The sequence below is a fragment of the Labrus bergylta genome, chromosome 15 (genome assembly GCF_963930695.1).
Source record: "Labrus bergylta chromosome 15, fLabBer1.1, whole genome shotgun sequence".
NCBI lineage: Eukaryota > Metazoa > Chordata > Actinopteri > Labriformes > Labridae > Labrus > Labrus bergylta.
Genome location: NC_089209.1, coordinates 20943153 through 20960004, shown reverse-complemented (window position 1 = coordinate 20960004; position 16852 = coordinate 20943153). Strand labels below are relative to the sequence as shown.

The window sequence follows — 16852 nt, the reverse complement described above, 5'->3', positions numbered from 1 at the left end:
AGCGGAGCTGTAGGCCCTCAGCCCTGTCAGTTACTGTGTCCTCCTGTCTTTCAGGACGAGAAGCTTGACGCCACCTCCAGGAGCCTGAGACTGGCTGCTCTTTCTTCCTCCATCAAAGACCCCAGCACATTCCTGAGCAGCACCCTGACATCTGACACACGGTGTGAGTATTTCCACACTGAAGCTACAAAACCTGCAGCCTGACAGCCTATTGCTGCTTTTGACGGTCGCCATGTTTTTCTGCATTGCTAAAACATTTGAAAAAGAGTGCAGAGACTTTCATGAAATATTTCTCAACAGAATCACAAGTCCAAACAATGGCTGCTAAAATTATAATCCAGGGTATATGTATTATTAATGAATATACTGTCTCTTTCTTAACATGTTTCTGTCTATGTGGATTGATCGGGGAAATGGATAATGTTGCTGTCTGTGTTTCAGCACTGCTTAATTCCAGAGTGCAGTTCCTAAAGCTATAGTTGTGGTATACAGAATAATGATTTATACTGTGGCAGCCTTACAGCACAGTTGTTTTTTTCATGCAGTATTTCAACATGGCTCCCAGAGCTGAAAGTTTCCATCAGTGCTCTGGAAGTGTGTCTGTATCACTGCCAGTGGCTCGCAGCCAGAATCACTTGTAGCACTTTCCTAAGCTGCTTACTGATATTTGGCACAGTGTGAGAGGAGAATACTTTCTGTGGCTCTGTGTCTGTTGTACCTCCAAGAATGACTATGGCCAAAAGATATCTATGGCTATTTAACACCAGTGTTAATATACAATTCAATTTGGCAGTAACAGTTGGTTCTAATCTTTAAGCTACTATTTGTCATATAATTACACTAAAGGGACTGTTGTGATTGACTTGTCTACTTTTGATTCACATCAGAAATGTGTAAAGATTAAGGTTCAAAAGTAAGTGGCTGGTCACGCTTATGTGAGATACTTGTCATCTATTGGCTGATGTGGTTAGAGGGGTAAGGTGTGCGTGTGCTTGTGTGTGTGTGTGTGTGTGTGTGTGTGTGTGTGTGTGTGTGTGTGTGTGTGTGTGTGTGTGTGTGTGTGTGTGTGTGTGTGTGTGTGTGTGTGTGTGTGTGTGTGTGTGTGTGTGTGTGTGTGTGTGTGTGTGTGTGTGTGTGTGTGTGCGCGGCTAGAGGCATCAGGAAAATGAAATAACATCTGGATCTGATGCCAAAGCTTTTTCAAAGTATGATTTTGTATTAAGTCATTTTCAGGTCTGTATAACAAAAGAACAAATGAAGGACAGTTAAAGTAAAATCCATTCTACAACTGATAACTGTGACAGAAACATTAAGTGAGAATCACAAAATATTTGTTAAGGGATGTTGACTCATCAGTGACAGGGCTTGACTATCCAGTATAAGGTCTTGCAATATAACATCACACATTAGCTGTTTTCACACTTGCACAAAACTCCTGAAAAAGCCCAACATTTATGGGGGTGAGCTGCATGTGTGAATGCAAACTCGGGATTTTTTACCTTGACTTCACTCAGACTTTTTCCTGCCACCTCCCCTAGTAAAATTTCTGTATGAAGTAGAGATGAGCCGATAGGTGAGTGCAGCAGGAAATACTCACCAGGAGTTCGTTTCTTTGGATCCCCATTGGCTTCAGCATAGCGAGAAGTTATTCTTCCTGGGGTCTGCAAACAGTGGTCAGTTACATGCCGCGACCAATGTGCGACCAGAGCGATGATCATGCACACGGTGAAGCTGCTTCTTTCTCTTTTCTACTTGCTCGTAGTTGTTTTCCACTCGTTTGTTGATAATGTAAATACATCCAATAACACATAGCATTGATAGAAAGGTAATGCAGGCAGAGGCAGTAGTCTAGCTATTTGTTCTTTGATGTCAAATTAGGTTTAATCCACTTCAAATTGAGAGTTTTGAGATGACGTTTTTAAATTTGCAGGAACCTTGCCTATAGGAAATGTTTGCTGGTTTGGGTTTGCTCTGTAGGAATCATTGCAGCTCTGGCAAGCCCATACACCCACTTCTCTGTTTGGTCAAGCCAATTTCCTACTTACTGCCTGCACCACCATCTCTTTTTGTAGGTCCAGTCTGGGCATGTAACAGGGGGAATATAATGCACCACATTTTAGGTTGTGACTGGGTAATGCATAGACAGGGAATATGATTGTGTTTCTCATTTTCCTCCCTCTCTCTGCCACAGCTCCTCACAAACACCTTACCAGTTCAGACCTGGATGATTCCTTTGTCACTGGGGCCAAATCCCTCACAGATTAAATCAACCTGGAGTGAACCTTTTTATCTGTTTCTCTACAAACACACGGTGCTAACAGCTGAATCAACCTGCCTGGTGCTGATACAGAACAAAGAACAAGCTGACTGTACCCTTAAGTCCTCACACTTAAATCCTCCTTGACTACCTCGACCAGGAAGTCACTTCAAACTTTGAGCAATACAAGTGTGGACACTGTGAAGGATGTTATTGTTTATTTAAAGTTACTTTAATTGAATGTATTTAATAGATTTGAAAACTGTTCAAACCAAAAGTTTTCGTGTTACATTTCTTGCCATTGTTCCAACATTTTAAAGTTCTTTGTTGCAGCAGCTCTTTGAAACATTGTTTACCCAATAACATGCCTGTATTTTTATTATCATGTCAATGTGCTAAGAGGATTCAAAACAACTCCACACTTAACAAAACACTGGTGCCTTTTTAACAATATGCAATTTCATCATGAAGATGTGACAAATCGGGTTTTTTTCCATGTTTTACAACCTCTTTTACATGTACCGACTGATTTTCTAAATGACTTTTTCTGGTTTTTGTTCCATGCAGTATATATTTGTACAAAGAAATAACCACAAATAGTCTATTTTTATGAAATGCAGAGGAAGTATATGCACTATGAATAAACCTCCATGCATCTAAATGTCTGGTTTTTATGAGCACACTTGATGTCTCCCTCATTTCAGAGTGAAGTGTTGGTTTTTGCAGCAGCTGTGGGACTCTAGCTACTCCCACTGGTAAATCTTTTGCTTTCCCCTTAAATCCTACATCGGGGAGAAAAACCTGAAGCCACATGAGAGAAACTTCCTCTTTTAATTTACCACCAAGCTTCAAAGTATAAACACAGTACCTGCTGTGTAAACACACTTCTCAAAGTTGTACATAATCTGTCTGGAGACTCTCTGTTTGAGACTTTGCAAAGCTGTGGAAAAGTCTTGAAAGGTGGTGTTCAATTTAAACCTGACCAGTGATCACCCTCAATCATGGAGCAAGGAATTGACTCAATGGTTATCAGAGGTAAAAGAGAATAAATAATCCATATTTTGGAGAGAGAAAAAACATTCAGAAAATATATTCTTTAGGAATACAATTGAAAAAAGCTTTTTATTTATTGAAATGTCTTTATCATCACTCAGGTGATAAATCTAATTTGAGTTGAAATCATTTGATAAATATATACAATTATTTTTTTTTTTATAAAGGATCCTAAAAAACGATAAGAATGGCCCACTATGGGATGTCCCATGTTTATTTGAATGATGTAAATGACCCAGATTATTAAAAGGGTTACATGATACAGCACAGTATTGTAATTGGCAAAGGGTTATGTGTGTGTTTTATCAGAGGAGAAACACCAGAGCAAAATAGGCTACTTTGTAATTAGCTAGCTTAATGAAACATTAGCTATATGATGAACCAGCCTAGTAAACCAGACACATTATGCTATAGCTTACTGGATATTTCCGAGTCATCAGGTTAGGAAAAGTGCTCTTTTATAGAAGTTGAAGCATTGTAGCTTTTAAGCTAGCATTACATACAATCAGCTAGATAATGTTTTTAATACAGTTTGTATGATATTATGAAGAGGGAGGCATGAAATACAACAAATACAAATTGAAGTCCCTATGAGGAAAAGAGACACTTTTAAGATAATATTACTAACAAATAAATGAGCTTCCTTTGAACTTGCAAGAAGTTGACTTTGTTAGCATTAGCTTGTCAGTGAAAATGCTGTAGCTTTGGTTAAGAGTGATGCCACAGCAGCACGAACTGTAGTGCAGTGGTGAGTCACTTTATTTGCACTTTTATTTAATTTACCGCTGTAGTTGTGCTTTTGTTAGTACAGTAGCTAGCTGATTAGCCGGGTGGTTCTTTTATTTTATTTTTTATTTTTTTTAGCTAAGCACCCACAACCTAAGCCCATCATCTTCCTGGGCATGCATGAACAGAGCCTCCAATAATCACACACCAGTAGGCTATGAAGAAAAATGGAAATGTTGCCTGTGAAATAGGGAAGTGAATAAATGTGTGCCTAGACCAGAAACAGACAACGTTGAGTAAGTTCAAATAGAAACAACCAAATAGGAAATAAATAGATCTGATTTTCGATCCCAAAAAAGTCCATCGCACTACAAAACGAGCAGATTCAAGCTTTACATAAAGACTATAGGCTATAGCCTACATCATTTACAGAGATTTAAGATTTATAGCGCAACGCTTTGAAAACATTCAGCAGTGTGGCAAGGAAAATGTCCTTTGAACAGGCAGAAAGTTTGTACCACACTCATGTTGAACTGCCATCTGCTGCAACTGTGTCACTACGTTTGCTGAATTTCAGGGCCTAATAATAAACAGTCAGCTGTGATTTTAAACCATGTGGTGCTGTGTTCCTCACCTCAGTGATATTCTCCAAGGAAGTGTGGCGCATTCAATCTGAAAGAAGACATAGGCTACATGTATGAGCTTTATGACATACAAAACATACAAGTCTAAATGTATGAAATTGAACTCCTTAAAGAAAACCTAAATCTTTACTGAATTCAAGCCTCTTTTTTTTTCTTTTTTCTTTTTTTAGCATTAGGCTCTACCAGCTGTACAAAACAAATCCTGCTTTAAAAGTATTTGCAGGTGTCTGTTGTACAGCAGCCTGTAAGTTAATTGACAGCTAAGTAGTCCTTTGCTTGAATAAAAATCAAAGCTTATGAGAGTGTGGATATTTTGAACACTTTTGAACACACGACAGTGCTAATGTACCGTCTCATCCTCTGAACAAACAGCCATGCTATCTCTCAAAAATCACTTCAAAAAGAAAGAGAAAGTCTTGTAAAGCACTGTATTAAGAAGAGGCAAAGTTTGTGTAAGACTTAATAACAAAGTAAAAAATGTTCCACATTGTCCAGGCGATTACAAGTCCAGTCTAAAAAAAAAAGGAGTCTGTGTTTTATGAAGCAACATCCAGAGGAAAGCAAAGCTTAGCCAAGCTTAGAGGAAAAATGAGCTGTGAAGCTGTACTAAGCCTTCGCTCAATCCCTGTTTCCCCTCTTAAGTTCTGAGCACATTTAGAAAGCCAAAGTCCAGAGAAAATATTGAACACTTCTAGGAGCACATTTTTCAGCAAACATTGACTCTGCACTAATGTGGGGACTTCTTAAATACTCTACTATTGACTTGTGGTTTCTGATGATTTCTTTTATTATTAAATGTCTTGGAGTCTTTATTAGAGTTTAAGAAACTTCAAATGACTTGAATTAAAGTTAGTGAATGGGTTGTTATTGTTGTATTATCTTTGTATTGGTTATAAGGAGACTCTGGCCAGACATAGAGGAGGGGGAGGGTTTGTGCTGACGGTATTTCTTAGCTAACAGGCTAGTGTAAACTCACACACTATTTTACTTATGTGTCCAAATTAGAACCTGAGAGTAGTGGTGCAACGGATCACACTGTGTGATCAATAGAAAATGTATCATCATAGTGTGACATACATTTACTGTAAATATATTCTTGAGCAATGCATCCTTTCTGATCTCCCTTCTATCCTGTCAATGTCCAGCCATTCAATTCCTTTTGATTTGATATCACGATGCGTAATGATGGGTTGTGTCCTCAATTTTCTATATTACTGCACATGGATCATTAAAGACAATCAGTCAAATAAATATGAACTCATTAGAAAGTGCTTTAGAAATCAATGTCAACATAAATGTTTTTAAATTGTAAAACAAACGCAACGTCAGTATGCAAAAATCCATTTTAAGTTCTGTCACTGCATCGATGTACAATCCTCCACACCCACACCGCGATGCATCGTAGAAACAATTTGTTTCAACAGGCCTATGCATCCACCATGTCTACAATTATGAAGCCAGTCCAGTGACACAAATCCCTGATCCAATTGACAACCGAGAGATTTGTGATTCATTGCACCCCTACCTGAGAGTGTGATAGTAAAATAAAATGAATACTCTAAGGAACATGATATGTGAAAAGTGATAGGCGACATATTAAAAACCTTTAACGTTTTACCCTTACAGTGGAGACATAAGCTGGCTATGTGGGGGGCATTTGGCTGGCAATGATTTGTTGTTCCACCATTCAAGTGAGAGCTGAAGCTTTTGTTTGTCCACCATTTTTCCTTTCACCTGCCACAGTAAGTTTTCATGGACCGTCTACGAATGGACCAGAATGCTGCTGAAAGACTGTCGACAACATCCAGCAAAACAAGTCACTATCATATCCTAAATGTTCTTACAAGAAAGTTTAAGGAAGATTAACTTCCTGTAAGCACTAGCTTCCTATTAAATAAAATAGTTTATTTCAAGCTTTTTGTTTTTTATGTGTAGAGCCCAGTATAACCAGGCTCTATATTTATTTCTGATCTGCCACAACCGCCCATTAGGAAAAAAGGTTTCCCTCCCTCCATCAGAGTTCAACCATCTTGAAAAATGAATGCTACGATGCATTGAAGCTGCTCTGGTGGCAAAACGTGGCCAAAAACCTTGACACTGTTTTTAGTTTTATCATCTGTTAGTCTGTACAACTTTTACTGGCGCAGGTACTTTAAGGTAGACACTTGAATGGTAGTTAACGTCAACAAGAGCTACACGGGCCATATCCAGACTTCGCTTTTTCACCTCCTCTTAGTCTTGTTATGGAAAATATTTTCACATGTCTAGAATAAATATTAATAGCCGCTCAGACACACTCACAGACAACCCTGGCTCCCGAATGTGCTCTTTTTTTTTTACTCTAACTACATCCATAGAAAAGCATCTGTTTATTAGAGTTATATTGAGCAGCTAAACAACATGCAGACTCATAGATCAGACGTGCTGCTCCAGACAGACTTGTTTTCATTTCCACTCTGCCCCATCATTAGTCCAGCTCTGCTCCACTTTGTCAGGTGGAGAGATGTTAATGAATACATTCAGAGCTAATCTCTGGTTTCTCTGGTTTGTGTTTATTTTCTGTTTTTGTTCAGACAAAAAATTCCGTACCCCAAAAAAATAGTTTGCAATCTGCATTTGCACATGCATGAGAAATGTAACACACATCTGTCTGAGCGTGTCAGAATAAATTGCAGCATGACAGTCAAAGTTATTTATAATGTGAAAGCAGTATTCAGATGTATTCAGAGGGACTCAGCTTCTGTCTCTCTGTATAGATGCAGAAAGAATGAACAAGTTAAGAGGTGTACTATATAGCGAGAGTAATGGGTAAGCAGGACATTTCTGAAACAAGGAGATCCTCTTCAAACCAGGCTATATTTCTGAGAAAACTAATGCTGATCACAAACCTGATGCAGAGGAGGTTATGTTCTGAGTTGTAAAGAGGGCTGCACTAATTCTGTCTTCATGATTGTCTCAGTGGGTGATTCCAACTATTAAATAAAAAATTAAAAAGCCCTTCAGTGTATCACAAAACTACTGTTTACATCTGTATGCTGCTTTTTTTTGCCATTTGAACCTACATACTGTACATTGGGTTGAAGATGCTTTTCCCATCATCCCCCCTCCAGTCATCTTCCTCTCAGATTATACTGAAGAACAATGAAGACACAGAGAGAGTAGGAGATGGCATGGAGAGAGTAGGGGATGACATGGAGAGAGTAGGAGATGACATGGAGAGAGTAGGGATGACATGGAGAGAGTAGGAGATGACATGGAGAGAGTAGGGGATGACATGGAGAGAGTAGGAGATGACATGGAGAGAGTAGGGGATGACATGGAGAGAGTAGGGGATGACATGGAGAGAGTAGATGATATGGAGAGAGTAGGAGATGACATGGAGAGAGTAGGGGATGACATGGAGAGAGTAGGAGATGACATGGAGAGAGTAGGAGATGACATGGAGAGAGTAGGGGATGACATGGAGAGAGTAGATGATATGGAGAGAGTAGGAGATGACATGGAGAGAGTAGGGGATGACATGGAGAGAGTAGGAGATGACATGGAGAGAGTAGGGGATGACATGGAGAGAGTAGGAGATGACATGGAGAGAGTAGGGGATGACATGGAGAGAGTAGGAGATGACATGGAGAGAGTAGGGATGACATGGAGAGAGTAGGAGATGACATGGAGAGAGTAGGGGATGACATGGAGAGAGTAGGAGATGACATGGAGAGAGTAGGAGATGATATGGAGAGAGTAGGAGATGACATGGAGAGAGTAGGGGATGATATGGAGAGAGTAGGAGATGATATGGAGAGAGTAGGAGATGATATGGAGAGAGTAGGAGATGATATGGAGAGAGTAGGAGATGACATGGAGAGAGTAGGAGATGATATGGAGAGAGTAGGAGATGATATGGAGAGAGTAGGAGATGACATGGAGAGAGTAGGAGATGACATGGAGAGAGTAGGGGATGACATGGAGAGAGTAGGGGATGACATGGAGAGAGTAGATGATATGGAGAGAGTAGGAGATGACATGGAGAGAGTAGGGGATGACATGGAGAGAGTAGGAGATGACATGGAGAGAGTAGGAGATGACATGGAGAGAGTAGGGGATGACATGGAGAGAGTAGATGATATGGAGAGAGTAGGAGATGACATGCAGCAAAGGGTCAAGGTCAGCTTGAACCTACCGGCGCCTGAGAAGAGGACCACAGCCCCCCCCCACCGGTCAAATACACAAGTATTTAAACTATTCAACTACTAAATTCAACTATATTGTATTTTCAAAAAGCACAAGCATCACAGACAGTGGGACTCGGGTGTTACACTCATAGTAAACAGTCATGACTCACAGAGTTATTTTCAGAGGATGTACTTGATTTCTGCTACATTTAAGTGTGAAAAATCGCATATTCTTCCTTTAAGATAATTTAGGCCACTTATGTAGAGATCATGTTGAGCAGATAATGCAAGTAATTTTTAAAAATAGAATTAAAACTATTAATTCTAAAGGAAATTCAGAAATTGGTTTTGTCATTAAAAAAGTCTTTATGAATAAAAAAGACAAAACTAAAAGGCTGCTAAGTGTTGTAGTGTATGGTTGGCAGTAAGTGCTGCACTGTTGTTTTATAATGGAAGAGAAAAGCCTGCTGTTTATGGTAGCATCATGTTGGCTTTAATGCTGGCGACCATTCTATTTTTAAATACATGCAAACACAACTGGCAACACTGACCTCATAAAAAAAGATCAAGTCTGTGTTAACGTATTAAATGAGAAGTCAGTCTGTGGTTATAAATGCTTTAAAAGACTCCTCACTTGTCCTTTAAATTCCCTGACAAAACACCAAAGTTCAATGGAGGCCTAAAGGCAAAACCAAAACTTGTCACAGTCTTATCTTAACATTTATTGTTTCTTCACTACCTTACACTGAATATTAATAGTGATAATTTAGCTATCTTGGTTCCCACTCCACATTTTTGGGTCAGCTATATAACAGTCTCTACAGTTATTCAGGCTCCAGCGAGTGTTTTCGCTCGAGGACATAAATGCAGGACGTCTCATTTAAATGCTGTCACAGTGGAGCAGCTTTGGACTTTATGAAGTTGTAAAAACACCTGAGTCAGTTCAGCTTTTAACACCACATGTATAACATAGAAGGCCTTCCTGACAAATACAGCGATTGCCAAAGTTCAGGCTCATTGAATATTAGCCCACTAAAACAGCCATTAGTAAACACAGCAACCTCTTAGTGTTGCTTCTGCCTCTCAGAGCCAATCAAAGCGTGCTGGGGTGTCTGCCACCGCTGCTTACTGCTGTTATAGTGCTAGCGTAAGCCTCTGCAGCAGCCACAGAGGCTGATTCCCATTAGAACAAACCTATTTGGCTTACATTACAAACCCATTCAATCAGGCAGCCATGCTCTGCTTTTTCGTTTAAGCCTGGAGGCTGAGAGTGTATCCAGACGCCGTCGCTCAATAAGCGAATGGGTTATTGCAGCCGAGTCTCTGTATCAACCTCATTTTCTTGCGTGCTTAGATAAAAAAAAAAATCATGTTTTTTTGTGCTATTGTTGTGCAACAGTATGTATTTATAACCCATTTCAAAAGAAAATGAAGTGCTGCACACAGTATTTGCTCATAGAATATGCAACAGTCAAGGATGAGTGCAGAGATTTCCATGTTTGATGGCAGGCAGGTGTGAGACACCAGCCGTCCAATCGTGATGCCAGAATGACCTCTCCTGGCACAGCGAGCGGGCGCCTCTAGTTCTTTATGCCACGCTCGAGTGTCATCACTGTAAGGACCTGTGCTGAATCACATATAGCAGCTCTGCACAGGCTCACAGCAAACAGACTGTGACTGTTACAGCCCAGGTGTGACCTAGCTTGACTGACATGGCTGTAATAGTGACAGATTTAGTGCCATTAGTTTATCGCTTATCATTCACTGTATCTCATGAATGTGTGATTAGCCTGCAAGGAGAGGGATAAGGCACTGACTCTAGCCCCCACAGGGTCGAACACTGGGAGTCTTATCCTACTGTGCACATTTCTAAATGGATCATTATCCTTTTATTTCATACTGCACTGATTTTGAACAGGTTTGGATAAAATCTACAAAAACAACCTGCTCTCTGTATGCTGTATTATCAGTGACCAACTGGAACAAGCAGAAATTAAATCCTGTCTGGCTCAGTCAGATTTGAACAGCTGTTAGAAAAATATGGTAGCTGTGAGCTGTAAATAAAAGTGTGTTATAAATAATGATGAAGTGAGAAGGTATGAGTAAGGTATATAAGGTAAGGGGTGAACTGAGTTGAAACTTAGATTCAATACAATGTAAGGTATGTTTTATATTTCACTATATAAAAATGACAAAACACAAGACGCACTACAAACTGACATGTTGACCTGTTGAGTAGCTTCTTGAATTAAGCAAGAAAACCGATTGGCAACCTTTGTAGTTAGAAAATGAAGTCAACAGGGAAATACCAACATTTGTTCCATTACTGCTCATACCTCTTTTACCGCTCATACAGTTCATCCTGTTTGGGTGGCAGTGAGCTTTGAGACAATCTCAGCTGTCAGAGAGGTGGGTATACCCTGGAGCAGTCGACAGTCAATCATATGGCCGACATAGAGAGACAAACAACCACTCACACTCACACCTTTGGGCTTATTAATCTAGCGAGCTTGTCTTTGGACTGTGGGAGGACGACGGAGATTAGTCGTTTCTTTATTAAGATCCCAATTAGCCTCTTGCTAGTGGTTGTTTTCAGAGAAAGGCGGGTACTGCTGTTCATGTTTTGTCATGTCTGTTAGTACTGTAATGTTATGTGTTAGGATGTAAGCTGTTTAAGTTGTAAGACGACACAGTCACATTGTAATGGTTGGAAGAGTAACTGCCAAATGGGATCCTAATAAACAAAACAAAACAAAACAAAAAACAAAACAAAACTGCTAACGGTCTGCATCAAATCTACTAATTTAAAGACTAAGATTGATGTTTGGGCTATGTTTAGGTTGTTGGAACTTTATGAATTGAACTTTTTAGAGAATTTTCATTAAAGTACCAGATAACTTAGATACTTTTTAAATATATATGTAAGCGTTAGTTTGATGGCATCTTGGTCTGCCCTCACCATACCTGCTTTGTTAGCTTAGCACATTGTCAAGCTAATTAGCCAGCTAATGTTGTAGCCTTGGGCATAGACTGTAAAACTGTTAGACTTTGATAACATGCTAACCTGTAGCTCCTCGGCAGCTCCAACTCTTACTGAAAGAAAAAAAAACAAATGTTCTGAGGGATGTCAAAAATAACTTTAGCATGTAAACTTTAATCCATACCATAAAATAATCTCAATAACAGAACTTTATGACGATAAAGTTTGTCAGCTAACTTGAATATTTGCAGATAAATTACAAATGAATTAAATTACTAGCTAGTCTTACAGAGAGTAGTCAGTCAGATGTTTGTATTTTTCTCTCCCTAAAAGTCTAACGCAAGTTAAAGATGTCAACAACTTATTATATCAAGTACTTCTATGCGATGATTTTTAGCTTTAAATAAAGCAACAGAGTAAATTATATATCACTATTTTTAAACTAGCTTGGAGTTCCTTGGAAGGACTTAAAGCCCTGACGTATTAACAGATTCCTGTTTCTCCTGCCAGAGCAGAGCTTAGTCTCATCCAAATAAACCAGATGGCAATCTAAATGTTTTATTTAACAAAGCAACTCAATTAAAAACAGATTGTTATTTGCTATGACTGGCTTGCTAGAGGCAAAAGCCCTCGTGTGGAATTCAATATTGACTTTAGAGTCACCTCCACAAGCAACACTGAATGTTGTTCACATGGTGTTTTTTTTTTTTTTTACAAACTTGATGAAAATGTTTCACTTATCGCTGGAATTTTCTGCTTTTGATCCTTATCAGTTAATATATCCAAACTTTTTCAATCCCAGGTGGGCTTTTTATGAATTCAAACCTGACACATCAGATTGGAGCAGCATGCAGACGCCCCTGACAGACACCCTCGACAATTATCTGCCACCTTCACTTCTTCTGATCACATCAGATTTTACAGCTGCTTTTGCCGCAGTCACCTTCACAGCAACAGAAATGGTTTGAAGTTCACCAGTCCTCTTTATGCTTCCCAGAACCCATCCCGCCTCACTCTCCATCTGGTCTGACTGTTGAGGGTCGGGGTCGGCCTGTGGGCTGCGAGGGGGCCTCTGGGAGTGGAGCTGCCGCTGAGGTACTCATTGCTTCTTTGGGATTCTCCCTGGATCCAATCACACTGTCAGGCTCGGATAGGAGGCCTGTCTCCCTCGGTAGTTCATTCATCACACACACACACACACATGCACACAGTTTTGTACATCACTCACTGACACATACAGATGGAGACAGAGACATACAGTATAAATGAGCGCCAGGCTTCATACACGCTCCTCACACGCCTGTTGATGCTCCTGACTGCAGAGCAACAGTGGAGCTTGTTTTGATGTGCAGCTCAGGTTCTCTCCTCTCTATCCCGCTCCTGAATTTTGCAGCCCAGCCTCCTCCAGGGAAACTTAAGCTACCTGCTTGAATTCTGTTCCACTTCAGTGATAATCAATTCAAAAGGTACAGTAATATTCCTCTAATGTGAGTAATATTAAAAACACCCAAGGATGCACAACAATGCTCCAATTTAAAAAAAGATTTTGGTGTCAAGGGAGGTTTTCTAGACAGAAGCATGAATGGTATGTGAATCATCCTTAATTTGCTTTAACGTCAGTTTTAAAAACATTTTAAAGTAATTCAAATTGTACACTGATGTTGGCTATAAAAGTATGAAATTCTAAACATATTCCATTTTAAATGGATGTTGGAATAAGCATCCCAGCATCTGAGCCACATGTTTTGTTCATCATCTCATCACTTTTTTGACTTTCATTTTGAGATTTATATGAATTTTGGTTTTACATGCTGTAGTCAAACATAGAGATTTACAGATTTATATTAACCTCTGAAAAGTAAAGGATGTAAGATACTGATATAAAGTTGAAAACTCCTGCACTATCATGCATTGTGTATGAAAAGCACTACACACCCTGAAGTGTACAAAACCCAAAGCTGCCAGACGTGGTCCCTAGATGGCACTGTGTCCTCTGGGCGAGGAAGCAGCCCTGCTGTTTATCATGCAGCCGTGACAGCCTGTAAAAGCTTTTGTCAGAGGAACTGAAGATTTAGAGTCCAGATTAGTGCATTCATATCTTGGCAGTTAATTAGGACTGAGGAGCTAACTGAAAGCTGCTGAGTGATGGAGTGGAAGAATAAGAGGAGGTGTGCTCCCTGCAGCGAGACACAAAGTGCATATATACGCACCTGACTATTCTGCTAATGTATCACTGTGAGCGCCCACTGAAACGTACAAATATGAATGTTTAACTCCCACATGTGACCACTTAGCGCCTTTTTTCCTGTGTGTGAGTGAACATTAATGTAGTTCCAGTGTATGCCAAGCAGACACACACACACACACACACACACACACACACACACACACACACTCCTTTTTGAGGTGTGTGTGTGTGTGTGTCCTTCATAATGCTGGAGTTAAGGTCAGCAGGCTCATATTTTACCTGTCAGGACTGATCACCATCGCCTTCACAGCTGCTTTGCTTCTGTCCATGGAGGATACAGCATCTCTCCTGAATCTTTACGGGGGGGGGGGGTGAAGCTGCACATCTTCAATCTATACAGTAAAGCTGTAAAATGCTCCAGCTGCGGACGCTCCCAGAGCTCAAGGTGTTTTACAGCATCAACGCAGAGGGCAACAAAAACAGGTTGAATCTGTTATTACTGCCAGAGCTGATGTATAGCTCCAACAGAGCCGCTGTTTATTTGAAGGCAAAAACAGGCCATAAAGCGTTTGAGTGGAATTAACCAGTTCATTAGTTGAAGTAAAATTTCATGACAGGTCAACTGTCAGCCTGTAAATGCCTGAAGGGGAGCCTTGTTGACGTTCTGCAGACCCTATACAAGGCGCAGGCAGAGCTAATGCACGCAGAAATCCATTTGGAAAAGCCATTAGCAAATGTAAATAGTTTTTTCTGTCAATTAGGATATGAATTATCCTGCCGACATCAGCGGGATTGATATAATCTACTTCTACTAATTTGACTAAAAGGAAAAGTAGTTGCTACACATAAAATCCAATCAATACACTTTGTCAGGCAACAACTGTGTGAGCAAATGGGACGTGCATATCAAGTGAGTACGTTTCCTCTGCAGGCACCCTGCTGCTGTAAATGTGAAAGTGATGAATGGTTGTGTAAACAGCAATACCTCACTGTTTGAGGGTTTCTGTCTCTCAGCCTTAAAGATGCAAATGTAGACTTCTTTTCTCTCCGTTAGTCAATCGTATTTATTCTCTTGAGCTCATTATGATTGTAACATTACTTGCCAATATATAATAATAAGTTATTTGGGGGAAATATTTGGCTGAACTGTTGTGCTCCTCGTGTATTTTCTATTTCCTTCTGTGCTGATTTATCCCATAATTACCTTCTCTGGTGCTTGTGTTTGTTCTCGGTTCTTTTGATGTCATTGTTGTGTGTCTCGCAAAAAATTTGCTTTGTTAATCTCTGCACCCTGCACAGTGGAAAAAGTCTTCTTTTTAACCAAGATGTCATTTAACAACATTCTTCTTAAAATAAGACACCGTCTTTGTGGATTATATGATTTCAAATGGTTTGGCTGCTGTCTGACAATCTCCCGTCTCTCTCTCTCTCTGTAGGATCTAAAGATTAGACTGAAATTCATATCCTTTAAAAAAAAAAAAAAAAAAAAAAGCTAATTTTATTTTTCAGATTAAAGTTGGGTATGAGATTAATTGTCTGTGACAGATGCTCCTGATCTTGAGCAAATCAGTTCTGACAGTTGAGAGAAAAAGGTAAAGCACTTCTACCAGCTGGAAGCTCAATTTACACCAGAGCAGATAAACATCGGGTGATTTCAAAATGGCCATATGCTTTAAAAGAAACTAATCATTTATAACAAAACAGCTTCACAGCCATACATTGCTCATCACTTATATATGTTAAATATGAGTGGGTAACAAAGGTGAAATAGAACTGTTCAAAGCTGATTCTGACTCTTTGGCATCTATTTTATGAAATAAAAAGTAGAATAACAGAGAAATTCTAATTTAAATTTGCATTTAAAAACTAATCCTTTTAGATTTCAAAGTCGGCCTGGCCTGAGCCCTACCAGCCATACTGGTTAACGCGGTCCATGTGAGTATCTACACATGTTCAAGAGCTGGACACAAACTTCCTGTGGGTGCTGTTTGGTACCGTTTGGGTAACGTTTATTGGGTTTAGGAGGTCATTTCTGAATTGGCAGTTGGCAGCCTGAGTGATGAGAATGAACCAAAACAATCTGCAACAATACTCTGGACGTCACCTTGTAGTGTGAAGAAAAAGAGTAAAGTATTAATCCTCTATATCATGACATGTCACCCTTTCACATCAGAATTTATAGTGAAGTGTATTTCAGTCCGATGAAGCGCTGATTAGATGTCATTTCTGGCTGAAATCCATGTTGTTTTCTCACATATTAACTTTTTATTATGTTGACTCATACAGAACACATTTCTTCACATTCCGCTGAAGACAAAAAAAAAGAAGGAATATTGAAATGTGGCTCTGCCTAAGTTGTAAAAAATAGTCCCTCAGTGGCAGAAATCCCTGTTGGCCTCCTTGTTCCCATTGCCCGTGGCAGGATGAATGAGTTAATATGTAGTCATAGTCGAGCTGGATATACTCACACACTCCGCTCTGATATCCTACATCAATGGGCTATTGCAAGTTAATGACCGGCTCTGTGAAGGCCCATTTGCGCGAAATATGGACGGTGTAAAGAGGGGCTGGGAGAGCAGGTGCTGCTGCCATTGAGTGGCTCATAACCCGGCCATATGGTGGAGGAGAATCTCATTTGGCTGTGCGCTCGCACAAAAGCCTGACTTTAAAGGAACCCAAAGCCATTTCTGTGCTGTTGTGACGACTCGGACCCTCTAATAACCCTTTTCTCCACCCACTTCCTCTTTCTCTCGCTGCATCGATGAACAGTGTATGAATTTGCATATTCATCTATAGGTGAATGATAAGTGTTGAGCTGCACTGCCTGGGACTTCA

At 39.8% G+C, this 16852-nt stretch overlaps 2 protein-coding genes across 5 annotated transcripts in view; one reads left to right on the top strand and one right to left on the bottom strand.

Moving 5' to 3' along the window:
* Positions 1-2934, top strand: part of LOC109983648 (centrosomal protein of 128 kDa) — a 45296-nt gene extending 42362 nt beyond the window's left edge. For all 4 annotated transcript variants that reach the window (XM_029277244.2, XM_029277243.2, XM_029277242.2 and 1 more), the window contains 2 exons: positions 55-163; positions 2192-2934. In XM_029277244.2, the coding sequence (XP_029133077.2) occupies positions 55-163; positions 2192-2265 (183 nt within the window). In that variant the 3' untranslated portion in view covers positions 2266-2934. The remainder of the gene's footprint in view (positions 1-54; positions 164-2191) is intronic.
* Positions 2935-7790: 4856 nt separating this feature from the next.
* LOC136182782 (dynein heavy chain) lies at positions 7791-12932 on the bottom strand. The gene is given in 4 exon segments (XM_065964125.1): positions 7791-7906; positions 7909-8319; positions 8322-8853; positions 12861-12932. Coding segments are annotated over 4 exon segments (1131 nt in total).
* Between the last annotated feature and the right edge of the window lie 3920 nt (positions 12933-16852).